This window comes from Doryrhamphus excisus, chromosome 23, assembly GCF_030265055.1.
Source record: "Doryrhamphus excisus isolate RoL2022-K1 chromosome 23, RoL_Dexc_1.0, whole genome shotgun sequence".
Taxonomy (NCBI): Eukaryota; Metazoa; Chordata; class Actinopteri; order Syngnathiformes; family Syngnathidae; genus Doryrhamphus; species Doryrhamphus excisus.
In genome coordinates this window covers 647,059-674,398 of record NC_080488.1, presented here as the reverse complement: position 1 = coordinate 674,398, position 27,340 = coordinate 647,059, and the positions used below count along the sequence as shown (strand labels likewise).

Here is a 27,340-nt window from a genome sequence, read left to right as displayed (position 1 = left end):
TCAAATAGCTTATTTACTCTTATTCTGCCAACTATATTGGGTGATATGCATGTCAAAGCGACTATAGGGCTGTTATTTCATGTTTGCAGGGCTCTAATATTGTCTTTCGACATGTCTAATAATGTATAAAGTCTTTCATGCTCCTAACTAAAACTAAAAATTAGATTTATTCCACAGCACGGTCCAAGATCCAACTAAAAGTATTGTAGTAGTTTAAGCAGGTACTCACGGTTGTGAAGAGAACGAACAACAAAAAGCGACAGAGGCCCTGCAAAAACACACCAGGAGGGTAACAACAAGCGGGAAGAAGGTCCATAGCGAACCAAGCAGCCCTGTCCACGAGGCCATGCCAGGCTTACTAATCAACTCATTGAAAACAGCCGTGCCAGATCCACTCAGGTGAAGTGGCTCCACCCTGCAGTCGGCAGGAAGTACACCACACAAAATAAGAGCATGAGGGGTGGCATAGAAGCTGAAGGTTGTGGGTTGAATCCTCTGTCCTCCTGTGATCATGTGGAAGTACCCTTGGGCAACACACTGAACCCCCCCTTGGTCAATGTGCCAACAGTTGCAAAGCACTTTGAGTGCCTTGGAGGTGGCCAAGCGCTGTAGACGTGAAAGACCATTTCCCACCAGACAGGAAGCATGTGGAGCATGACAAAATAAAATGGCAATTTGACTATTATGAGGAGAATATTTAATTATGTTTATTTAAGTTATGTTAATGTTAATATATGTTAATTTGCAGCATAGCATTGAAATATTGAAATAAAGTTGGCAGTTTTGGAAAATGACACTTTAAAAAAGTTACAATATTATGGAAATAAAGTAAAAATTTTATGACAGGAAAATGTACATCATCATTTTCACTCATCACAAAGCTGAGATGTAGTTTGTTTATTTTTATTTTATTTTTTTAATACTTTATAAAATACCCAAGTGTCCCATTTTTCAGTATGCGACCATTGGTGAAAAAAGTTTGGACACCCCTGAACTTGCTAATCATGTCTTGCCTACAGTCAACCCCCCCCGGTGGTGGTCTCATGGGATGGGGCCGCACGAGTGCTGCGGGCACTGGGGAGCTGTGGTTCAATGAAGGATGATTTTGGAGCACACACACCTCCAAGATGACAAGCGCCCTGCTGAGGAAGCTGAAGGTGATGGAGCGGCCAAGTGAGTCTCCAGGCTTGAGCCCCAATGAGCACCTGGGGGCACCCTGGCCAAGAGTTGTTTAAATGAGGTGCACTTGGGAGTCTGACTCTCGCTGGATTGGGTTCTAAAGTTCTAAAAGTTTTCTTCTGTGTGTTGCCGTGATGGATTATTAAAAGCCAATCCCGTCTGACGTGACTGAAGCTCTTTTGTAAGTTTCTTCATTCTTCAGCGTCTCGGCACCTGCTGGGTGATGTTCAAGAAACCAAACTGTCAAGATGCTATCCGTGCTAGAAGAGCTCATCCAAAAACGGCACTTTAGTTCTCTATGATCTTGAGTAAGCTTAGGCTTTTTTTCCATCATCTTAATGATATTTTTAATGATAATTAAAATCATAACATGCAGTATGCATTTTCCCAAAAGACTGATTGGATATGAGAATGGTATGTTCATGAAATGAGTATTTGTATTGGGAATAATAAAAACAGAGGCATGAATGTTTAAAAGCTCCCCACAAAAAATAAAAAAATAATAAATAAATAAATAAAAGCTCCCCACTTTCATAAAATATGATTTTTCCCCAAAGAAATGAATATGCTTCATTATAATCTGCTTTGCTCCATTCACACTTTCAATTCCCGTCTTTGCGTCGTGTTTGCAGTTTAGGAAAAATAAGGACCCTAGGTGAAAATGGCATCCTAAATGTAAACATCACGGAAGGGACCGCAACTGGATCACACAAACAAAGTAAAAAAAAAGGCAATTGTCAAATAAATATCTAAAGACTTTAGTCACTAAACATGGCCTCATTATTTCAGCTTGATGAGCTGCCACACCTGACAGAAACATGACACGCACCACAAAACAAAGGATTTGTGTTGGTAGCCGGATCAGCTCACATTCCCTGGTGCCCAGCGAGAAGACTTTGCACCAAGGATGGAAAAAAAAAAGGAGTTCAAAGACGTCGTCTTTTTTCCAAATCAGAATAAAGTGGCGCAACATGGAGAAAATATCCCGATTTCTGCATGTTTTATCTCTGAGCTCGGCTGATGAAGTGCGATTGCTGCTGCACATTCTGCTGTGCCGGCAGTGGAAAGGCTAAAGGTGAGCGTGAGAAACAAAAAGCAGGAAATGGGGTAAAAAAAAAAAAAAAAAAAGGAGCTCTTTCAACATATTTTCAATCCCCGCCATGGTCGCAAATCAAATTCCTCTCCGTTTTATGACACAAGCTTACATTTGTACTTCTTCATTCTCTTTGTAGTTACACGAACGGCAAAACAGGAAAGCTAAGGGCTTATGACAGAGTTAGCGCAACTACATTGTCATAGATTTCCGCTGCTTACAAGATGATGGATTACAATCATCAGTGCGGGGCCTCTAATCTAATCTGGAACGCTGCTCATCAAAACTCCTCTCAGAGGAGGTAGGCTGATCTAGGATCACTGAAGATGTCCTTGTTTTTTCTCCATTTTTAGAATGATCTAACGCTAAAACTGATGTCAGATCAGCGGTGTCACTTTGAAAATAATAGTCCTGATCTGGGTTGTCCTCTGATGTAGAAAACAACTCATCTCCACGTGATAGCGATATGACTTCCAGCCCGTAGAACACAAATAGAAGGATGGAGAAATAGAGCGCTCTCGCATTTTCCACTCCAGGTCATCCCATGGGGTTGAGGTCAGGGCTCTGGACTTCTTCCACAACAAATGCAAACCGCTGTCGGATATTCTCAAACTCCTCGACTGTCATCACAACATTGAACACTTATGGCGTACGTAAAAATACACCGTTTGTCTATGCAGTAATCCTTTATTATCGTTTATTGTGGTTGATTGGTTCCAGACCTGACGTGAGAAGTGAATTTAGTTCCAGACCTGACTATTAGATGTGAATTTGGTTCCAGACCTGATTATTAGATGTGAATTTGGTTCCAGACCTGACGTGAGAAGTGAATTTAGTTCCAGACCTGACTATTAGATGTGAATTTGGTTCCAGACCTGATTATTAGATGTGAATTTGGTTCCAGACCTGACGTGAGAAGTGAATTTAGTTCCAGACCTGACTATTAGATGTGAATTTGGTTCCAGACCTGACTATTAGATGTGAATATGGTTCCAGACCTTACTATGAGAAGTGAATTTGGTTCCGGACTCGACGATGAGAAGTGAATTCGGTTCCAGACCCGACTATGAGAAGTGAATTCGGTTCCAGACTCGACTATGAGAAGTGAATTTGGTTCCAGACCCGACTATGAGAAGTGAATTTCGTTCCAGACCTGACTATTAGATGTGAATTTGGTTCCAGACCCGACTATGAGAAGTGAATTTGGTCCCAGACCCGACTATGAGAAGTGAATTTGGTTCCAGACCCGACTATGAGAAGTGAATTTGGTTCCAGACCCGACTATGAGAAGTGAATTTGGTTCCAGACCCGACTATGAGAAGTGAATTTGGTTCCAGACCCGACTATGAGAAGTGAATTTGGTTCCAGACCTGACTATTAGATGTGAATTTGGTTCCAAACCCGACTATGAGAAGTGAGTTTGGTCCCAGACCCGACTATGAGAAGTGAGTTTGGTCCCAGACCCGACTATGAGAAGTGAATTTGGTTCCAGACCCGACTATGAGAAGTGAATTTGGTTCCAGACCTGATGATGAAATGTGAATTTGGTTCCAGACCCGACTATGAGAAGTGAATTTGGTTCCAGACCTGATGATGAAATGTGAATTTGGTTCCAGACCCGACTATGAGAAGTGAATTTGGTTCCAGACCCAACTATGAGAAGTGAATTGAGTCCTCCTCCATAAATGTACTTTGAAAGTGTGTCGCAATGGTAACTGAAGCAACATCCAGATTGTTGCTGTAGATATCAGTACGCCATATCGGTCATGGTAACGGCGTTGTACCATTTGATATTGTTATGATTTGATCATCCGTGACTGGAAACCAGCAAGGTCATTAGCGTCGCTGCTGGCCGCCCTCACCTAAGGACGCACTTAAGCCCGTTGTGATTGCGTAGATCAGGGCCACACTGCTCACGTCAAACGCCACTGCGATGTGAACGGCGCCGTGTGCAGAGCCTGTTTCTTTTCTTGGGGCTGCCAGTGCATTTGTTTTCATTAAACGGGATTGGTCAGCAGTCTGGACCCTGGCGTCCAGTAATGGAGTGTACGATAGCGGCCCATTATAGAGTCCTAGTGAAATAAATGATATATTGATCTTAAATATTCCACACTTGAGTCCCTGTGAACAGCCACGGTATTACCAGAGGCAAAGGTGTGGTTACACGTATTCTTCAGGGAATACTAAAGTACCATTTGAGTATTTTAGTATTTCCCTCCACGGGTTCAACTCTGCAGCGTTGCAATTTTGTGTTGCTGACCTTGGTGACAGGAACCTAACAAAGAGGTCCAATATTTCGACTTATTTACACACTAAATGTTGACAATTCCAAAGGCGGCGTGTACAGCTCCAGTACTACTTTTGCAGGGGGGGTGCTGCTAAGCATGAATTAAAACCCCAGAGTGGGACCTCCCAGCGGTTGAGATTAAAGCGGCGTACAGCGTGATGAAACAGAGCAGTCAGCAAGTGATGCGTGCTAGCTACACTCGCTACTTGATTAAAGAGTGTCCGCTATTGGCTGCGAGTCTGCGGTGTTGTTGAAGGGGGAGTCTGGCCGGGATCTTAAGGGGGCGGGGCGGGACAAGAGATTGAGGGATGGCTGGGGAGGAAGTGTTTTTTAATTTGGGTCATCTCCCAGTCTGCATGGGGCCAAAAGATGGAGATGCAGCTAATCTGAAAAACGCATATGTTGTACCGGGTACCCACCTGAATTCATTGCCCTAATTATTCCTGATACAAGAAGGGGGGGGGGGGGGAAACGTGATGTGGCGTGTGTGGTTTCGACAACATAGTCTTGGAGGATTGAGGCTGCCTGTCAAAATGACAGGTCAAGGCTTAATTGCTTTAAAAGGCAGAACACGCACATGCTCCATGAAGACTGGGGGGGGGGGGGGGGGGTGCTGCAGAGGAGGCGGGGGCTTGGGGCGGTCGCCACGGTTACACGCAGGCATGTGTACACTAACGCCGACAGGAGTCAAGATGTGCGTGCGTGTCGCCCATGGCGAGTAAAAGGATGAATGACGCCATGACTGCAGGAAGAAGGAGAAGATGGTGGAGACCAAAGAACGTTGGTGACTACTCAGAGGTCAACAAATGCTTTTTAAACCGCTATTCTCTTTTTCTTGATAATTGTTTTTCTGCAAATAAGTGGTCCGAAGTTTTATTCGGAATTTGGGAGGAATGTTGTCAAAGGTTATAGAATGAAACACATTCTCAAAGAGCACAATAAACTCTGATTTTAACCCCGCCTCTCGCCCAAAAACATCTGGGATAGGCTCCATCACCCCCGTGACCCTCATGAGGAAAAGCGGTAGAAAATGAATGAATGAATGTATATGGCAATATTAGCGATGCAAAGTTTGCTAAGACAATATAAAGTATTTACGCTATATTGTACTTTATGATGTCATTACATTATAATATTTTTTTTGATGTAATTCATTTACTTTTACGTACATGATGTCACAGTTAGCTGCTGCACACCGGCCAGCTAACGGCAATAGCGTGGGCTAATTTCTGCAGGTGTTATCCTGCATTTGATTCATGTCACTTTATGTATAACTGGTTATGTTAATAAGATTTCAACTCAATTTATTCAAGTGCTGATCAATGGCTTGCAATCTCGGCACCTCATGCATTATGTATTTTAATGGAACTCACTTGCTTTATAGCTGAACGGCTAAAGGTTAACAGTCCCAATAGGTGCGACTCCCTGAAGATTAATCTGAACTTCAAACACAGCTTTTTTTTCCTGCCCTCCCCAGCACTCTCCACCAGGCACACAACAAGCTTTTATTTATTTTTAATTTTTGGATTTTTTTTTATCACCACTCCTTAAGCCTCATTGAAGAAAGAAAGCAATTTATTAGCTGAAAGTCGTCTCTCATAGAGAAACGCCAGAAGACATTTTACCCTGTGAAGGAAGCGATGCAGAGAAGGAGAAGATGTGACGAAGTGTGAGGGCAGCGGGGGCGTACAGGCGCATCGGGGGGCTCAGGCTAATACGTAGGGGGGTAAAGGAGAAATGAGCGAAGGGGGTGCGACTACAAACGGGCATAAAATCACGGACCACGGAGACACAGCCTTCCCGATCACGTTCCTTCTGCTGCTGTTCAGACACTGAAAATGAAAGACATCTCAGCCGTGAGATCTTAAGCCTCCTTCCGTTCCTCGCTGCAGTTTAATATGGAAAACATGCGGGTGTCTCTGAGGGCCCTCGTCTCCCGCCGCTGCCACTCCCTGCTCAATAAAAGCGGCATGCTATTCCCAAGATGAGAGTCCCGCTGGACCGGGTGAGGATTGCGAGGTAAAAAGCCCCTCCAGTCCCTACTAAATCTCCAAGTGGAAACAGAGGGTGCTAGAGAAATATCCCGTGAGGGTCACTTCACACTTTCCCTTTATTGTCTTCTCAGTCATCAAGACTTGCCCCTGGCTTGAGGAAAACGACATCGGGCTGTCCGGGAGATGCATCATCCCGATGAGAAGTGCACATTGTGAACTTCCATTTTGTGTCCGTTTGGCCAGAGCACGGCACGGACGGAGGTAAACGATGCAAGCACGGTGATCAGCGGTTATTTAGGAGCTATCCGATGAGCAAAGAAGACAAATGCCTTCTTCAGTTTGGAAGTGGAAAAAAATTGCCAAAGAAATCCTCGCAGCTGGCGATCATGAGTATGGATTGCGTCCCTGGGACATTTTATACTGTACGTTATTGCTAGCTAAACAAGCAGCCACAAATCGATTGAGCTGAGAGGTAATGTGAAGAAATGTGACTTGTGTAATCAAAATTTGGCTGCATTAGCCGCTATTATCATTCTGTCATTGTTGGAGTTTCGCACGGGTGAAAGTGGATTAATGGCGAGATGTACGATTGCTTAGGGAATTAGGGTATTTGGGCTGGTGAGTGGAGGTTTAAAGCTGTCAGAAAATCACTTAGTCGACAAAAGATTCCGGTCGGACCCGTGACGTACAGCCTGGAAAGGAGTGCTGGCCTTCAACACAGCCTGAACTGGGGCCAGCCTTTTTAACTGGCGCCATCAGTCCTTCAGGTAATGCAATTAGATACCACTAATATCTCGGGATGCTCTTCAAACTGCAAATGCACTTTTGCTAAATAGCACACGCTGTAATAACTAGTGACAGCACTCAAGGAGCCTGGTAAAGGGGGGGGGGGGAGCTTTTCCCCGTGATTGGTTCAAGCAATTGTGCATACAGAATTATCCCGCTGATGAATTCATGAAGTGAAAACAGATGTCCAAGTTTATGCGTGTTTGTGCGTTCCTGCTTGGCAACACCTCTCAGGTATGTACTAATTGGCTCCGGTCAGACTTCCGTACGCTCTCATCTGGACCAAAACATTAAAAAAAGAATGATGGTGTGTCTTTGTGTTTGTGTCATGTGACCAAAGGCTGCACAGTAAAAAAAAATAAATAGTTTCCAAGTCACCGCTATGTTGAGGCTAGTTTTATATTCCGATATGTTGAGCCACTCTAGAAGTGGTCTTTCTGCAGTGATGCATCAATCGGTTGTGGTGAATACGGACCTGACCTGTTTGGTCTACGTTCCTACCTCTACCTATGGCCATGAGCTTTGGGATCATGGCCAAAGATCCCGGGTCCACGGGTAGGAAGGTGGGCTGGCCCTTGGAGATACGTACAGAGTACAAGCGCTGCTCTTCCGCATTGAGAGGATGCAGATGGGGTGGCTCAGGCATCTGGAAAGGATGCCTCCCGGACGCCTTGGGGGAGACCCAGGACAGGTTGGAGAGATTATGCCTCTCAACTGACCTGGGAACGCCCTGTAGCTGGGGAGCTGGGGAGAAGGAAGTCTGGGCCTTCCTGCTTAGGCTGCTGCCCCCGCAACCCGACCTTGGATAAGCGGAAAACAATGTATGGATGGATGGATGGATGGATATGATCAGCCCTACAAGAACAGCAAACGCACCGTTTTTAAACAAATATGACAAGGTTGAACACATCTGTTCGGAATGGAATATCTTCCACTCTTTTTGGATAAATCACACATTTGCACTTGTTGGATTGTTCACCCACTAATAGGGAATGTGAGCTGGGATTAGACCGTATTGAGACAGGTTAGTTTTACCCGACTGATGATGGGTCGTTGCAACACTAATCCTTACTTATGGTTTTTATGCTGGACCTTGAGCTAACTGGTCTCCCCAGCACTGCAGTTTGCTTGTGTCTACTCTTTTGGTTGTAAAACTTCCTTAAGACACTTAGCATTATATCCCAGCTAGTAAAACAAAATTGGTCGGAACACATACTAAGTCATCAGTTTCAGAGTACATCTACCCGCCCGGGTGTTTGGCCCTTCCATCCATTGTGGTGCCACGGAAGTACTCCTTCTACTCCGGGCTTTATTTCCTTACTAGAAGCATCCTTGTAGAGAATCTAGCTCTCTCAGGTTGTGTGTTTTGCCTTTCATTTGTGAAACGCAAAAGCGCCTATCAAAGCTTTCGAGTCGCTCCGGGGAAGCAAAGGTAGCAATAATCTCGCTATCCTGCCCACGTACGAGATGGAGACATCCACCTTGCCGAACAACCCCACACACATGCAAGCACACGTTCAAGTACACCGAGAAAAGGCTGCGGGACGACGCGCAATGGCAGCACGTAGTCAGAGGTTCATCGAGTCGCCTTAATCTGGGGCTAAATCTCTTCACTTGATGGATTAGCTGGAATATCAAAGAACACGACGCAGCATACAGTACCTAAGCAGGGCTGATCAGGAGCCGCGATAGTGGCGATGTATCCACGGAGGCGAGCAATAGAGACACACGGGGGAATGAGATCTCGCTCCCTCTATTCCCCCTCAAGGCAACATCAGGGTAAATCTTGGAAGGGATTATCCCAGCAACACAATGTTCTCTGTTCTGCACATTGTACGCCTCTTTAAGCACAATTGATAATTTACTTATTTATATTGTGCGCGGATGAAAGTCGAACAGTGGATTTTCTTGTTATTCTCTTCTGGATTTGGGAAGCGCTACACACTGCAGAACAGGCAGGCCCTGCGTTGTTATTTCGCAGTAAATCTGAGATTACGCCGCCGAATGAGACAATCTGACGACGCAAGGAGTGGAGCGTTGCAATGCTTAACTTCCAAATCCCGCCTGCAAGTTAAGAAACATCAGCTGTTTCTCGCTTAAAATGTGGCACTGAGCCAATACGGCGCTTTGCTTCCCCAACTTTATTCTCCTGCCAGCACAATCCAGGCCCCAATCGGTCTTAAGTGAGCAGCACTTGGGATCTGTGTGGGAACCCGCCTGCTTTTCATCCAAGGTAAAGCGATAGCTCCGCATGTTGGCAATTAGAAAATAAAATCAGTGTATCCTTTGGCCATCTTTTCTACTGGCAGCCCACTCTTCTTCAATAGCTCATGAATTTTAATCATTGCAGCGTTTCGGCCAGTCCGCCAGCTCCGTGAAGACACACACGTTTTGGTCCGATTGAGGCACTCACACTTTGTTTTACTGGTGACAAGCCCTTCTTATATTCTCATTTTGTAGTCTCTTCCTCCTGCTGCTTCTCTTTCAACTTACTGTTGCCGTATTTTAGACAGCCCTTACGGCATCTTTATTTTCCTCATAGCAGCGCCATGTTTTCCTTTTAACTCTGCTTGGCCCTTAAGCTCATGTAAATGAGTTTGACACTTGACGTTATAAGACAAAAGAGGGAGGAAAAAAAGTCCCTTAGTAACACAATCCAGCAGATAAAAGGCCAGAATCCTCACGTTGCTGGGGAATGTGTGTCGGTTCGCACGCCGCCTGTTCCATGCTTTGTTTTGGAATGTAGTCAAGGACGTTTTAGAAGCACTTCCATACACCGTGCGCATGTGGATTTCTATTTTTCTATGTTTTTTTATGATAAATCCAACATAAGCATGACGGACAGCGTTGTGCTATAAGTGCAAACACAAACCTTATCTAATTCAGGAAAATAAAAGTCAAATGGATAGTTAACAACATAAGAGAACATACACCATTTAAGGCGGCATAAATAAAATATATCCTTGGTGTGTTGCTGTAAATGTGTTGTGCTGAGTGGGGGAGGACAGGAAGTGACGTTGGAGGTTCAGAGATGAGTTTTAGCTGGATGAAAGTCTACAATAAAAACATCTTATTCCAGCTATATCTGGTGCTTGTGTGTCTCAGCGAACATTACATTAACATAGCTGACACTATTCAGAGTCTCCGGTTAACCAAACATCCATCTTTTTGGAATGTGGGAGGAAGCCGGAGTACCCGGAAAGCATGCACCCACCGATGGGGACAACATGTTCCGACGGAGATATTGAAATACATGATTTGTTTATTGAAATGATGAATTTGTTCAAATTAATTTCTTGAATTCAACCATTGTCATGTATTCTTGATCGATCCTGATGATATGAAATACTACTACACTACAATGAAATACACTAACTGAATATTCTACACCCAGGTGGGAAATGAACTCTAGTACAACTCAAACAGAGAACGGTCTTATGGTTGAATATTGTGCCTGGTTTCAAAGTACAAATGTAGAAAAATATGAGCTCTGACCTCGGCAGTCATTAAATTTAATAGGCTTCTTTCTTTAACAAAGAGAACTGATCCCTAAGTGCTTCAGAAGATCTTTAAATGTCTGACCCGTAGCATCCTGACAGAAAACCTATGAAAAAAAATATGGCCCCACGGGATCCACTCACTTGATGAACTGTACAATAACGCTCAGTTTTGTGTTAGCACATAATATTAGCATGAATAATAGAAATGACTGTAATGCTGTGCAGTGCAAACTATAACCATAATAGTAGACATATTGCTGAACGAGTGCCTCTCAGTCCGAGTCAATCAAAATTCATCATAATCGTGTATGTACTGTAAAAGCAGAAATGTTGCTACTGCTCGTATATTGCATCTCATTAAGCTCAAGTGTGCTTCATGTAGCGGCTGATTGCTTTTAAGTGTCGGAATACATGAGGGGAGGCAAGCCTCTGCACTCTCCGCAGTCACCCTACATACTGTATATACGTATATATAGCATATATGTACATACTGTGTATACATATCTATAGTATATACATCCTGTATACGTATCTATAGTATATAGTACATCCTGTATCGTCCACAGGACACCATCACATGACCCGACTCACATGCTAGTAAGATCAGGGCGTTACAGTATCAGTCGTCCCAATGACCTCTGAAGCGTTATCTTCACAGGGCAAATGTGGTTGCTTTGCCCCCCCCCCTCCTCTTTGCCAAAAAGGCTGGGAAATATCACAAAGATCCAACCTCACTGCATCAGCAAATCCACGTTGCCAAGGTCGAAGCTGGAATATGGGATGGTCAAAATTAAATATCTTCCAAGCAAATATAATGGTCGTGCTCAGTGTAATATGGATATAACAGGAAGTAAAAGAGGATATGAGTAAAAATCCAGCAATTGGGTTTTGCCTTTTAGTGCGCCCTTTAAAGAGTATTCTCTTAACTTCTGCAAGCGAGCGCTTTGTCCTTCACTGACCTGGATCCTCAGCAGTGAAGCCATTAGAAGGAGAACACCAGATGACAAATACCACAGCATCATGCTGAGTATTCATCAGCTCCATTTGTCTCCATGACAAAGTGTTTCCTGCTGACGCCTCCATGCGGGTTCATACCCGTACCCGACAGTCAACCAGGAGGGAAATCCCATGGATTCATTACATATTTCCCATTTATTTCTGATGATTGCTATTGGCCGGGGGGGCCGTGTGGTGGGCTAAAGTCAGCACAAGTCCAAGATCCCCCTAATGCCCATGGGCCCGGAATTCCTGGCTGTACCCTCCTGGCTGTTATGAAAACAAGGAACCCAAAATTGCCTTAATTTAGACAAAGACATGTTTGACTTTGTGGCACGGCGGTCGGGTGGTTAGCGCGCATTAATTATTTATCGATTATTTATTATTTCGATTATTATTTACGATTATTTATCGTTTTATGCTCATCACAGACTGTTTTTTCCGGAAATCATCCCATACTGATCGCTGTCTGGTCCATTCGTGCATCCGACTGACGGGTGCCATGCGGGTGGGCCTACAGGTACATAATGTAGGCGGGTCAAACCCCACATTACGATCCCGTCATTTACTAGGCTACTAATCCCCACATAGGAGTGGGAATCTTGTGAGCAGATGAAATTCCATAACTCCACCAGAGACCGGACACCCCTGGCGATTTCTTTGTTGCGCCTAAAAATAGAACATCCCGACAGATTGCTGATGAAAAGTTCAAAAGCAAGCGCGACTTCATTACTTTATTGTATCCCTGCCTCATTCACACCAGAGGAGGAGTCATTTTTATCCGTGCGCCACGGCGGTGGCGGCGAGCCGTGTGCCGATCCCCAGCAGAATAGCAAGACACAAAAACACACCGCAGATCCGCCCGGCGCGTGCCAACCTCAGGAGATCGGCGTGCTCTCGTGTTATCCCTGCGTCCCGCGAGCATCAAGGCGTGTATGTATCACGGCGATGAGTCTGGAAACATCAATCTTTTCAGTCGCAGTGATAAATAAATGATCAGTAATTAAATATGAGTGTAATTCACTTCTTTGCTCCTTCAAAAATCTGGGATTTATTTGCGTATTCTGTCAGAAAGTCAGCAGGATTCCTCCCACATTTCCCTGCATGGACGCGCTGCTTTGGGCGGCTTTACTGTGAAGTTCCACTGATACTTGCCATTGAATTATTTGTGACCTCTGTGACTCGCTCGTTGTGCAGTCTGCTCTCATAGTGAGTGCATAGCAATATTGGACTCAGAGGTAGCGGCAAGCTGTGCTGTGCATCGATTTTCCTCTTTGTCACGTCCTTGCAGAATGTAAAGAAATTTAGGGCCGCCGATGAATACAAAATATTTGTTTTCTGGCACAGATCTGCCACGGCTTTTTTTTTTCCAGCGATGACAGAAGAGTGCGGCAAGTTGAATTTTGATTGGTTGGCCCCGATCTACACACCAGATGTCATTTTAAGGAGAGAACAAGTTGTTTTCTTCTACCCCCCCAAAGACAATGGGAAGCTAAAAAATGTGAGTCCTCTATCATGGCTGTATTTAATCATCCTGACACCTTCCCCGAGCATGTTATCAATGGCCGATGTTTGCATTGAAGAGGAAACCCACAAAAGACTCCCAGAGGATTTGCAGACAGCGGTCGATGCGAGTCACCGAGGGGGGGTAGGGGGGGTCAAACAAATGTGATGCGTCTGGGTGACCTTAATCACTTCCAGGTTCATCCAGGCTCGGGTTTCACTTGTGTGCCTTATTTCAGGTCAGTGCCTCAAAGTCAAAGTAGGGCAGAGTCATTATCTGAGGGAGCACAACACAATCATCCACACAATACAATAAGGTCGGCGCAATTCACTGAAGTGCCGCCCATTACCTTTGGGCTTCAACACATGTGGCCCCCATCAGAAGCAACGCCGGTCTATATGTGAGACTGAAGTAATATATGCAGGGAACTTGGGCGTGATGCCGTGGCGATCCACCCGGACGTTCTTTGGAAGAATGCTGTGGATGGTCGAAACATGTGCTCGCAAATAGAAGCGCTTGAAACCAAAGAGAAAACAAGGTGATGATGAGCAGATGGCAAGGAGACATCCTGGTCCGACTATTTAAACGGCATTGGGTTGCTTGCTAACCAAAACAGCAGAAATAACTGACACATTCGAGTGGCGCTGATGAAAGACCGCCACTGAATGAAGAAACCGTATGAGCTGCTTGATCTCGACATAACAGCTCAAACCAGAATGTGGTGATGGTAATGGTTTGTTTTTTTTATTTTAACGTACACGTTTTAGTTTGGTATATAGCACGCATGACGATGAGATAGTCTTTCTGCTATTACCAAATAACATTATTTTACTTTTACTATCGTTGACTTAGTGCGTTCGTCTCAAAACATATTTTTTGTATATTTAGTTCATCTGTGCTTTTAAATTAGCTCGAGCATGCTTGCTCCAGAAGTAGTATTGTCCGTAAATAATACTAGCTTTTACAGATGTCATTTATATACTGTATAGGTTCAACAGTTTTGGACCCACTATTGACCCCTGGGGTACCCCGCATTATGTGTATGATGTACTATATGTACACTAACTGAAGAAATAATGGCAATACAATTAGCACCCAGGAATAACAATTAATATCATATACGGTAATTTACAGACTATAAAACCCACTTTAAAGAAAAAATAATTGTAATATATATATGTATATACACACCCAATGTTTTTCCACGTAGAGCCACATAGTAACGCCCCTACTTGCAAAGGTAATTTGTGAAGTAGTAGGCTACAACTAAGAACAGCTTAAATGTGAGTCGAAGAAGAAACACACCAAATGATTCTGCTGTGCAAAAGAAAATTGTAAAAAAGGCGTTAAAATATGAGCGCATCGCAAGTGTTTTGCCCTAAAATCCATGGCCCGGCACAACATGAAGCCATCTACCTCCATCTCGAGTGTCTGAGCAGCCAAGCACAGCAGACCTCTGAAACAAAAGCTGTCAAAATGACATGTAATAATCTGTGCCACTGATCTCGCCAATCAGCCTCTGCTCCTTTTTGAAGACCGCACGCACATTAATTCTTAACGACCGCGGACGGATACCGCACACATTATTTAAGAAGACTTGAATCTCCCTGATTCTATTATGCTTTCATGTCTGGAGAGGCCCGGCTAGCTTTACGCTTTATTGTGAAGCACCATCGCAGGTGCACACCAAGAATATTGTACGTGAGCAAGCGCTGTTGAATAAAAACAGGATATTATGCGGCTAAATGGACCACAAAAAGCGGAGCTGCTTTCAGGCACAGAAAAGTGATTCCGTCAAAACCTTGTTATGCGTATAAATGAGAGCCCTAACATGGGCGCATATAAAGGTCCATTAGAGAGTACACTCATGCAACACTTCTGTGGTTTACCGACTAGTCCCTGCTAATGGCTGTGTGGATGATTCCTCGATATTCCTGGATGGATTTGTGAATTGGAGCCGCATCACCGCGTGTGGAGAAGTAACCGGAGCTACTGTCATGGCTCCCGTACAAATGCGTCAACAGCATTCAGGTATTCACATTTTCTTTCAAATGCTTGTTTCGTTTTTTTTTTTTTTTTTCCTTTCACTTTGAGCACCTTTGCTTTCCTCCTGATTGAAGCCAGCACACAAAAGAAATCAGCAGGTTATTATGCATGTGCGGATTAATCCTGCACACTGTGCAAGTCTGAGCAGGATAGCATTTGGGACCCTGGCTTGTGCGTGTGTGTAAATGTGTGTGTGTGTGTGTGTGTGTGTGTGTGTGTGTGTGTGTGCACTTGTGTGCCCCAGATTGAGCTTGACAGCTCTGTGCAAGGTTGTGCAACTGCAAAGAGAAGAAATGCATGGGATGCCTCGCTCGCTACTCGCCTTTCCACTCGTGCCACGCAAAGGCACTAATTGGCTAATGAGCTGCTCTCATTAAGCTTTGTTGCAGGTGTGTTAGTGGATAAGATGCAGCCATGCATGCAATCATATGAATATTACAACATCTTTAGTTTCCAAGATGGACAAAAGTAAATGTACTCCTACTATCCAGTGATTTTTTTAATATTTCATGAGAAGACAATGCGTTAGTTTGGGTCCACATAAATTATAAGAAAAATACAATGAAAAAATATGACAGGATAAAAGACTTTTTTGTTTAACACAGTCCCAAAACAATGCAGGCACATTTTGAAACGTCAATTGACCTCGGCTTTGGGGGGTTCGGTTGCAAAACATCTTTGCAAGGGAATTAAAAATGTCATAGTTTTTACTGTGTGCGTGTTAACATGACAAATAATGATATTTTTGAGTTATTTAAGTTCTTTTCCACTTGCAGACTAAGAACGTAATGCAACATGAATGGGGTCTCAAGCAAAAGTACCCGGCAGGCAATGGTGATATTTGTTATGAAAATGACATCATCAAACATGGTCAAGCATCCAATGCTCAGAGGGGTAATTCCTTACCAGCGGTCTAGATACGTACTTCTACCCGGACTAGCAGGGGGATCCGTTCATGGACCGTTCCAGGGAACAGTATCAATACATTGGAACTTGGTTGTTTTGTATTTCCACTTTGAGCTAGACAGGAGAAGGCCACTCACGGTGGAGCAGTTTTTCGATTACGCACAAGCGAGGCTTTGAGTGCAAAGTAATTCTTCAGGTACCACATTTGGGTCGTACAAATTGGAACCAGACGAGTTTAAAATGCAGCGATTTATGCGTCGTCCGGATAACTTTACAAGGCTCTGCAATGGTTCTAATCGGGAATTAAGTGTCGGCATCTGCTTTAAATCACCTTCTTTACGCTTTTGTGGGAGGTTACTGTCAGGATGGAAAAAGGCAATTGTCTGTGCTCTCCCGATTATCCCCTGCAAAAGCCTATAATCTGGCTGAAAGTACTTCAAGAGTCAAGCGGCAAAATAAACAACATTGATTATCATTGCGCTGTTCTTTCCTCCCTAGAAGTCGTCTGCCCAGACAGGAAGTGGGTGAGGGGTTATGGTCACGTGTGCCCCCGTCAGATGCATCTGAGTGGGCAAATGTTAAGGCAGGATAAATTCCCCGCCTGAATCCTCTGTTCAAACCAGATTATCAGCTATTCTAAGGAGACGGCCATCTTATCATCTCCCAATCTCTTTTACAAAGGCAAATCAGGAAATCTGTTCAGGGATTACCAGGATTAACCAGGAAACACACATGGTCCTTCTTGGACAATGTCTTAAGTTGCTGCCTTTCAGTCTGCCCCCCTTTGGGGTCCTGTCATGACAATGTCCTTCATACTGGGTTTCTCACAATAGATAAAGGGGGAGGGTTGGGGGGGTTATTTCCACAAAGTCGGATTCCATCCATGCATCATTTTCTATTCCGCTTATCCTCATTAGGGTTGCGGCGTATGCTGGAGCTTATCCCAGCCAACAAAGTAGGGTTCGATATTAATAAATGTAATATTTTTGTAGTCGGAGCATCAGAAACCTTTGTAAAATATTATTAGAGCTCAGTAGAAATAATATAACACCCCTATAGTCACCTTTACACTCATATTATTCCTTGATTACATCACATGATGCAGGCTACGACATCACTGCAGGGACACAAAAGATGGCCGCTTACCGTCCTACCGATGTCTAATACATCTGATTGTATTTTTTATTACAGTATGCCACATATAGTGACTATACAGTATGAGTGTTATTTCATGTCTAAATACGGTCTTAAATACTCACTCACTACGAACATATTTAATATATAAGTAAGGAATACTACTTTGTGGAGATTCAATTATAACGGTTGAGTCTGGAAGCAATTAACCGCAGTACAGGAGGGATTAGTGTACCCCTAATTGATGGCCCGGGTCAGTGATGCTTCAGGAAAGCGTGTGCTTTACACGGGACTGACAACATCATAGAGTTGAACAATGACCCACAGTGGGATGCGGCGAGGTTGGAAAAGTGCATTTATTAGCCCCAGCAGCATGATAGATTGCCGGTCAGGTTTCAGGCTGTACGCTTCAAAGAGGATGAAATGAGGGACAAATTCAATGCAAGCTGCGTCTGCGGGGTCAAGTGTACGCGGAATGTAAATGCGCCATCTGTAGCGTGGCCGCTACACGCACAAAAACAAATCACAACAGGAGAAATGGACCATTTAATTTAGTGTTTGTTTGATATTGTGTCTGTGTTCAGGAGGATTAGCAGTAAGGCTACACGAGTACAACTAATGTTCCGCCATGATTGCTGAAAAAATGGGCAAAATGGGGAACGGGGTGATGAAAATGTCACGGGTGTCACATAAATAATGCTTGTAAAGCTCACTTATCGTGATGCGACAACATTGGAACAGGCAGGCCAAAAATAGGCAAAAAGCAGCATTTGTAATCCTTGACGAGGGACCCAGATGGATTTCTCTTCACTGGAAGAGAAAGAAAGACATTAGCCTCGCGCGGCTACAACGGCTACGCATGTGGTCCTCACACACAACCGCTGTTTTGATCACACCTTTAACATGGAACAAACGATTGCACCAGCAATCGATGTCCCTTCGATCCCCGCACCTTGTTTCATCAACGAAAAACAATCTACCGGCTTTCGAGCTGCTGAGCGTCTCAGAAAGAACCACTCGGCACGCTTCCACACTGATTTGATTGTTGTACACACAACAGGCGTTGGACCGCCGCAGCCGAGGATGAGGTGCTGGTGTTGGCGACGGAGGCGGAGGCGGGGGAGGGGGTGAATTATTCAGCTTGGCAGTGATTGTGCGCCAATTGTGTGACGCGTTGCCCTGAGTGGAGTGCGACTGAAAGACAGCATCGTCTCGCGTAGCCCCCCGCTGAGACGGCCGCTATTGCCCCCGCCGCACTTGCTGATTCGCTAATCGTGCAAAGCAAGAAAAGCATGGAACTTCCATATTTATACATTTTACAAGAGAACACAGTGAAACCTCTGAGGCCAAGCAAGACACACATTCCATGACTGAGGTTGACATCCATGGTGTTCTAATTTGAAAACAAAACCCCCACAGCCAGTCCAGGTGGTCCTCGGGTTACGGCAGTTACATCATTTCACGCCCCCGAAAATGTGCTTTTGGTCCGTAAACACAACTGAATGTCGAGAAAGATCCCATTTCAACGTCAGGATGACAAGGAGGTGTCAATCAACATCCTGTTTATTTCAAAAAGACCAAAACCGCATCAGTCCCCTCTGCACACGGCCTCGGAGCCCAGTCCCTGAAACCCGACAAGCCGTGTGGGGTGCTGGTTTGCTCCCAGAGCTGGCGCCGTACACCCCAGCCCGACAGAGCAGGGGTGCCCAAAGTGCGTCCCAGACCCATCCATGGCCAACTGCTCTGTTGTTGCACACCTAAGGCGGTTAGTTGTATCGCTGAGATGAGATCATTGAACATCCAAGGATTAGTCCACTATGGACAAAATCCAAGTAATCTGTACTACTTCCTGTATTTGATGCTCTCCATATGATATGCTCTATGATTGATTTAGGAGTTCATTTAGCTATAATTTAAACATAAAATCCGACAACACGGACTAAGAACACAACTTGAATATGTAGTATGTATCCCAAAAACCAGCCGTCAAGTAAAATTAATTAAAGAATGTAGTACTTAAGGCATCGGTAGTTACTGTAACATTGTTGGTGATGGAATAAAATGTGACTAAATAAGCAGATTAAATATGTGCTAGTTGTTGACGAGTATTTGTGGTCATTTTCATGCAAGTCATAAGACATTATCCGCTCAGCTCCATGCTAAATTTGGCATCGTTGAGTACAGTATATACAGTATTTTTATATTAACTGTATTGCTCCCGTTGTAATGAGCTGGCACATGTGTACCGTCTGGTGCTATGGTTATCATCACACCTGAATTCCTGCTTGTACAGCTTTTATACTTTGGGTTCCCACTTTAGTGACTTCACAAGTGTCTGTGGACGTCTCTTTTAACCGAAGCCAAGTCCTTGTTTGTGTAAGCACACTTGGCCAAAAGCTGATTCTGGATCTGTAAACGTTAAAATATGTAACATCAAGGCTTCGGAATTGAGAGGAAGGTGATCACGGACCTGACGGCTGAGTTGTCAGTTGACTTCCTACGGCTAATGATCGTCTCAGCGGGACCAAAAATCAATGCAGTATGAAAAAAACTGAAAATGTGTTGTTTTTTTTTTTTTTTTGCCATATTTGCCCTCTCTGGTTTAGGTTGTACTCATTAGAGAAGTCGGTTGGGCAGATGGAGTGTCAAGGTCACAGGGACACAGCGAGTACATTTGCAGGCCCACACTAATCAGGTAGACAACATACTATAGTTTGTTCTCCGTTTCTCTGTACTTTGGTCTTTGGCCAGCAAGAACATGGTGGATTCTTCATGTACTGTATACTATTCACATACTACCGTGGGAAGCGGTACAAAACAATAACCTGGTAACTCTGTACTCAATCGTACAGTAAAAACCTTTTACTGTTGCGGTACTTTGGAAATATTGTCTTCTTTGAGGTACGTAAAACAGAGCGAGTCGTCCAAAATCATAATCCAATGTCTTTTAAGAAACACTGCCACCATACTGTGTGTGATTACAAGATGTATGACATAATTTGTTGTCATTTTCAACTATAAAAATGGCTAAATGATCTATAAATAAAATAAAAAGACATCGGGAGTGCCATGCAGTATTCTACACTGGCCACTAGGTGTCAGTAATTGTGCTGTAATGTTTCATGGCATAATTGTGCCAACGAACCATGCCAAGCTAACACTCCCTTGCCACTTTTAGTTTTATTGTTTAATAGCAACACAATCCCTTATTTACTCTTATTATGTGTACTATGTTGGCTAATAGGAATGCAAAGGTGATTAGGGGTGTTATGTCATGTCTAGAGGGCTCTAATGATGTTAAAACCTGCATTTAGAAGGCCATGAAAAGTTTATACCTACGAAAATATTCCATTTATAATAAGAGACCCTACTTTACAGAAACATATAAAATAAAAGAAGGTTTACTACACATACATATGTTTACATATACAACAACATGCTTCAGACATGTTGTTTTATGCATGTCTAAACATCTTATTAAGCACGTCTGAAACAAATGAAAGCACGTCTAAACGTGATCATCCTTTTAAAAGACACGGTCCACAAGCGTGCAGCAGTACTGCCAGAGTATTTGGTTATTGTACTTCTGGAGCTGCAGCCTGACTGGCAACGCCAAATAAGGGGAAAAAAAAGGATAAAAGCCCAAGAATAATCCAATTAATGAGGACCATATGTGAAGCCTCAACCGCCGCAACCCAATGAGCCGCTGGGCCTGTTGTTCCGATAGCTGATATTTCATTGCATTATAAACTATGTCATCAAACACAATGCGTCGTGCCGGCTTCCGTGCTGCTCTTCCAAATTGAATATATGTCCTCATGGGTCATGGATCAATATGTCAGCATACCCCCCATAAAAAACAAAAACACTTCCCACAGTCACATATTGTCAAGAAGACATGACGGAAACACTTATATATATAAAACTTACATCTTATATGGATGATAAAAGTCACGGTGAGCTGACTAAAGAAAAAGCATCAGGAATCGCTCAACGCCATCACCTCATTTTGCATAGCATGGAAAATATAGCCATAAAGCCCCCCCCCAAAGACACACATCTATCCCAAGATCTCCACACCAGGAGTTTTTAAGTAGGCAGGTTTACACGATGCTATTAATAGAAGGCTGACATTTATGCTCCGATACCAGATCACTCCACTTTAGCGTGAGCCGTTTTCTCAAACCACCAAGGACACTTTCCCCAGCGGGAACTGATTAGCTCCCCCGTTTGAGAATATGAAATAACTTTGATTAGCAATTAAACATTCCTCATTGTCTATTCTTTGTTTTGTTGCCTTCAAGTGGCTATTTTTGGATCAAATGGGCCCCAACGCAGAGTTGGAGCAGCGGTTACTGCGCGGCGCCTTCTCGCATCATCCCGCTTGTGTTTTAGCGCTACTGTACAGCACAAGAGCCGCTTTAATCATTATCACATGATCATTATCTTCTCTCGTGGAGGAGAAACCCAAACCCAAATGGTGTTATTCCAAAAAAAGCTTCCGTTTGAGGGCTTCAAAGGATGAGCCTCTACCGCATTTCCATAACTTTTTATCTGTAATCTGTTCCTAATGAGCCGTATTTCTCTCAGAGTTGTGTTGAAGAGTCGCAATATGGGAGGAAATTGGGATTTTCTTGCTTGGGATGACCACGCATCTCCATGCCACACGCCTCAAGTTCACACTTGCTAGCAAAATGGGCCAAAAGAACCTGCTAGAACGTTCTACTAAAAGTTGTTGCTGTACAGCGGAACCTTGGTTAGAGTCCGCCCTGATTGCAGCTTTTTTGGTCTCGGTTTGCATGCCTTCTCCAGTTAGCGTACATCATGACGCACGTCTTGTCGTATTACTGATGCACTGCCTGGATCCGACCGTATTATTAGTGTTTTTTTTTTAATTTATCACAAAACAGCCTTTACTGTACTTGGTACTTTACGGTACTTGGAGACTCCGATGTGGGTCGTTCGCCACACGTGGACCCCGCTTAGGTACTTAGTTGAAATATCAAAATTGTAAAGAAACATAGTAGAAAAAAACAACACAATAAAACTGTAATTTCTGGAAAATTATGAAATGAAATGGAATGAAATTCCATAATGGCAATAATGTAAACATTTTACAGGAAGAAAATGTACAAGAATTAAGTTCAAATTGCTGAAAAATGAAAAAAAACAAAACAGCAGAAATGCTTTCATTGATCAAAAAATGCTTTGATTTTTGAAAAAACATCAAAAATGTTGGAAAAAAGAGCAAAGTCCATACGAATCATGGGCTTGTTCACTGATGGTGCCCTTTTTTCTAGTCATGTATATACAGTACAGTTTGTTAGCATGTGTGCATGTGCTAATACAGTACAATTTGTTAGCATGTGCACATATGTTAATACAGTACAATTTGTTAGCATGTGCACATATGTTAATACAGTACAATTTGTTAGCATGTGCGGATGTGTTAATACAGTACAATTTGTTAGCATGTGCGCATGTGTTACTCCATAAAAGTCCTCGTTAGCTGACGAGCAATGTGCTGCAGGGGTCTCCAAAGTGGGATTAAGAATGAATGGCGGTGGGCGGGACGGAAACAACGACCCGTGTGATGCAAGCAATGAATAAAAAAAGAGCCATCAGAATATTCAATACAATGCAAAAGACTTTAATAAATTTTTGAAGCGCACACATACATAAAACAGTTACAGTTTTCTCCACACTGGCAAATCAAAGTCAAACACAAAGATCATGTAAGGTGCATATTGTACGTCACATTGAATCAAAATGAGGTTGTCCGTCTGGCCTACAACAATACAAGCTCTCCAAAATTCTGAGTGTTTTTTTTCTGTTGTTGTTTTTCCCTGACAATCAGGCAAATCTAATCATTACAGTGCTAAGATGCTATGTATACGTCATACTGTGGCTCCTACACGGAAGTGAATATATTTGATACCATAATTACATGAATATACCTCCTTCCATAATAACAACCCGCCTCAACACAATTCAAAGCTTTAAAATAGACACAGTCGGCTGAGTCGTGGCACGAAATCAGAGGGGCTGCTGGTACAAAAAAATCTCCGTCATTCACCAACAATGCAGGCGGCGCTCCGGCGGTCTGTACATCGCTAGCAGACTGGCGACGCCTATTTCAATTAGCCTAATTCTATGCTTGCATGTACGGAATGCGGACGCATCGCAGGCTTCGATATGAGCGCTTGTCGATGCTCAACACGTCACCCTGCCAAACGGCGTCTACTCGGAAATGATGACACCGGGACGGCGTGTGCCATAGTGTTGCTGGGTGATGTGCGTACAAAAGATGACGATGCTCCGAACAAGAGGCCACAAGGTCTGGTGCCCAATGTTCTTGTCATCGCGAAAAAATATTTCTGCAAGTGTAAAGAAGTGCAAGCAAGTTACTCTCGCTCAAACGCCTGTCCAATGATTCATCCTTCCATCTGGAGTCGTTTTCCTAATATGTCTTTATGGAGGTTCCACCGTTTCCCAACTTGGGAATTTAAAGTGACACACAAAAGGTCAGGCTTAGCGCTCTTCAAATCTGCCCTACATAAACAGCCTTTGATTATAACCCCCCCGCCCCCCCCGGCCGGTCCCTTGTGATTGTGGCTTAGCCCAAAGTATTAAACGTGTCCGACCACTCCTCCCAGTGTAATAACAACGAGGTGATCAGAAGCGCAGTTGTTGACAGCGGGGTGGGGGTGCGGGGGGGCGGGGCAGGGCACTTTCTCTTCTACTCACAGATGCTCTTGTGCAACAAAAATGTGGGACGGTGAAAAGGTGAAAAAGAGCGTCCGCCGTGATTGGATGATGCACTCAGGGAAGCCCCCCCCCCCCAGCAGACTTTGCAGCATGAAAACATTTGAAGTCATTTGTTCCGAAAGCGAACTTGTGTGGAAATGAATGCAAAAGAATTAAGACAATAAAATGCCAACAGGCAGCTTTGCAGAAAAAGAAATGTACTCAATAAATATAAACAGCATCAACTCTGTGGTAATACACATACATACATATAATCATAAACACAAAACAAAAAGCTTGGAATGTGTGTTTCATGTTATTATACTTCTCCCTTGGAACAATGCTCATTCCCAATACACGTGTTGCTAATTCCAATGATGCCTCCTTTGCATGGGTGGGCATAGCAGGAAGTACTTACGCAACCGGTCCAAAGTTTGTAGACACTTTCTCATACAATAACATGATAAAGCGTCTTCAAACTTCTGACTGGTTGCGTATCTCTACACCCTTCATGGCGGTGTTTCTTTAAGACCTCGGGGTATTGGACCAGCAACTTCAGCTGACCGCTCGGATCTCTTGTTCATGTTGAGTGTTGTGTAAGCACTCTTTAGGCGAGCCGCAAGCATACGTAGAGTTTAGTAGAAATTAAATTAGTAGACGTAATATATATTTTTTTATATTTTTATTTTATCATATATTTTTCTATTTTTCAAAGGTCGTCTTGTCTTGTTCTCATTAAGCCAATCATCACGTACCGTCTCATTTCGTGACGCCCAAATATGTGGTATTCTACACCGACCACTAGTAATAGCACAATATCAAAAATCAAAAATCCCTAAAATCCCCAACTCTGACCCCCTCAGCGTCACTTCCTGTCTGCCGTCGCTGCTTTTTTCTACAGCGCCGGAAGACATTTCTAGCCAACATACACCGGCACAAGTCTAATTTATGTCTAAAATGCCCTGTTTACTCGTATGATGGCTACTATATTGGCTAACACAAGTGTAACGGTGACTGTAGGGGTGTTATTTTATGTCTAGGGGGCTCTAACCATATTTATTTGTTACAAACCAGTTTGTAACTGGTTTTCAAAGCCCAAACAGTGAAAATTAAACGTGATCTACGAGGGATGACGATATGTTGTTTCTATGTTGTCACTAAGACTTCAATGGTCCAGTCCACCCGGGAACACCAAACCTGTAAACCTGTAACCAATAGCAAGAGCAGGCCACGTTTTGGTGCACCTCCCTTACAAACGGGGCATCATTGCAAATTGAAATAAGACATGTAAGAAACGTACCGGGAGGAGACATTGTTCCAAACACAAATTTGCCAACTTTTTGTTTCATATTTCATGTACAGATCTATTGACCGTATTTGACAGCTATTTTACAGCGTGGGTGCCGGAGCGCTAGGTCATAGCATTGGACTCAATCACAGTTCATACTTCCAGCACATCTTGATCAAGTTTCAAGCAGGACAACATGAAGCCCCCCCTGCCCCCCCCCCCCCTCCATTCCGTGTGTCCCGTGTTTGTGTGAGGAGGTGAGCTTTGAGGCTGCGGAGGCAGTAAAGTAGTTCACCTCGCCACTTCCTCCCTCCTGCCCCCCCTCTCATTCTCTCTCTCTTTAGGTAGTGGGAGCTAGAGATTGATTTTAATCCTGTGGGAGCGGGCTGTACCTGTGCCACAGAGTGTGCCATAGTGTGGTGGTTTCAGTGCCGTCTCCTGAAATATAGAGAGACAGACAGATATAGGGAGATTGGCGTTACAACGTCATCCAGCTCTGAGCAGCCGTAGCCTTATCAGCGCCAGGCTGCGCTCAACAACATCAACAGAAAATCCAAAGAACCAAAAGAAGCTCTCCAAAGAGAGCGCTGAAGATCATATGGAATCAGAAAATAATCAAATCAACATTCTTCAAGGGGTGGCTGGCAATCGAGTCATTTTCTTGTCAGGGTTCCTTGAAGAATGCTACAGGTATCACAGGTTTGTGCATTTGTGTTCCTGTACTTATCAGAGCAAGTCATCACCCAATTGTCACTCCCAATTTGTCTCCCAGCACACCAGGGCAGCACTCTTCCTTCCCCGCCAACAATTTCGGCCCAGTCTTTCGGACCCTTGCCAGTGGGTCCTCTGATATGTACAGAATGACATATTACTGCGTTTTCTTTGGTCATCGAGTAAGCACCACATGTGGCGATGACTGAGAGAGAGAGAGAGAGAATGGGACTCACACAAAGACGGCACACAACATTTCTCACAAAAAAAGCTGCTTTGGATGAGGTGAATCAACTCAATAGTCAACACAGGATGACGCATGTTTGGGAAAAATGCTGACAATGTTAGAAATCTTTGTGTTTGCTGGCTGTTGGCAGTCAGTGAACGCACCCCCGGGGGCGTGTTTCCATATGTTCACCCACACACGTGCTGGAAATGCCGGAGTGTGGAGCACCCCTCCATATAAGCTGCACCCACGTTGTTATGTGGGACGCAGAACGACACGCTATAAACCTTGCAATCCTACCTGCGCTCAATATTTAAAAACGTGTGATATTAGCTTCTATTGCGCAAATGTACTACTTTCTATTTTGGCATGCTAAGCATCATGGGAACTGTTGTTCTTTTAGCCGCATCGTTTTAACAGCAGGTCTCAAAGCAGATGCTTATAGTCCGGACGTACGTTACAACGTTAAGGTCCTTGCTGCCTTCTGACAGAACAACGATACGTGTTCTTCACAGAAATATCAACTACAGGAAACGAAAAGGGACAAAAACATGGAGTTGGTTCGCTCTTGCACGGCTAAAAGCACCGAGGAGGATTTTTGAGTCCATTCATGCACGATAACATCTGTGTGGATCCGAGAGGGCGCCTGGCGCACAATTTACCTTCTCCTTCATCCCAAAGGTGTTTAAGTCAAAGCTCTCAAGTTCTTGCTCGGCAAAATCAGCCAAGCATGGTTTGCTTTGTGCGGAACAGGAAAGGATTTTCCCCAAACTGGATTTTATATCCTTTGTCTTTTTTCATGCAGAAATGTTTTATTTTGAAAGCACATAACGCAAAGTGGTGTGATGTGAAGTCACGTGTGGCCTTTTTTTATTTGAAATGATGTTTTTAGACTTTTGAGTGTACAATTACCGTGTTCCACTTTTGATTGTGTTGAAGGTAA

The 27,340-nt window shown here is 43.8% G+C and overlaps 1 protein-coding gene across 6 annotated transcripts in view; it reads right to left on the bottom strand.

Annotated features, from left to right (window-relative positions):
• The window catches only part of pcdh11 (protocadherin 11), a 148,824-nt gene that overhangs the window by 95,311 nt on the left and 26,173 nt on the right, over nucleotides 1-27,340 (bottom strand). Inside the window, exon 5 of one of the 6 annotated variants that reach the window (XM_058063962.1) lies at nucleotides 7,841-25,898. The exons of the other annotated variants lie outside the window; for them this stretch is intronic. Coding sequence (XP_057919945.1) covers nucleotides 25,815-25,898 — 84 coding nt within the window. The 3' untranslated portion in view covers nucleotides 7,841-25,814. Of the gene's footprint in view, nucleotides 1-7,840; nucleotides 25,899-27,340 lie in introns of those variants that run through there. 6 annotated transcript variants of the gene reach the window in all.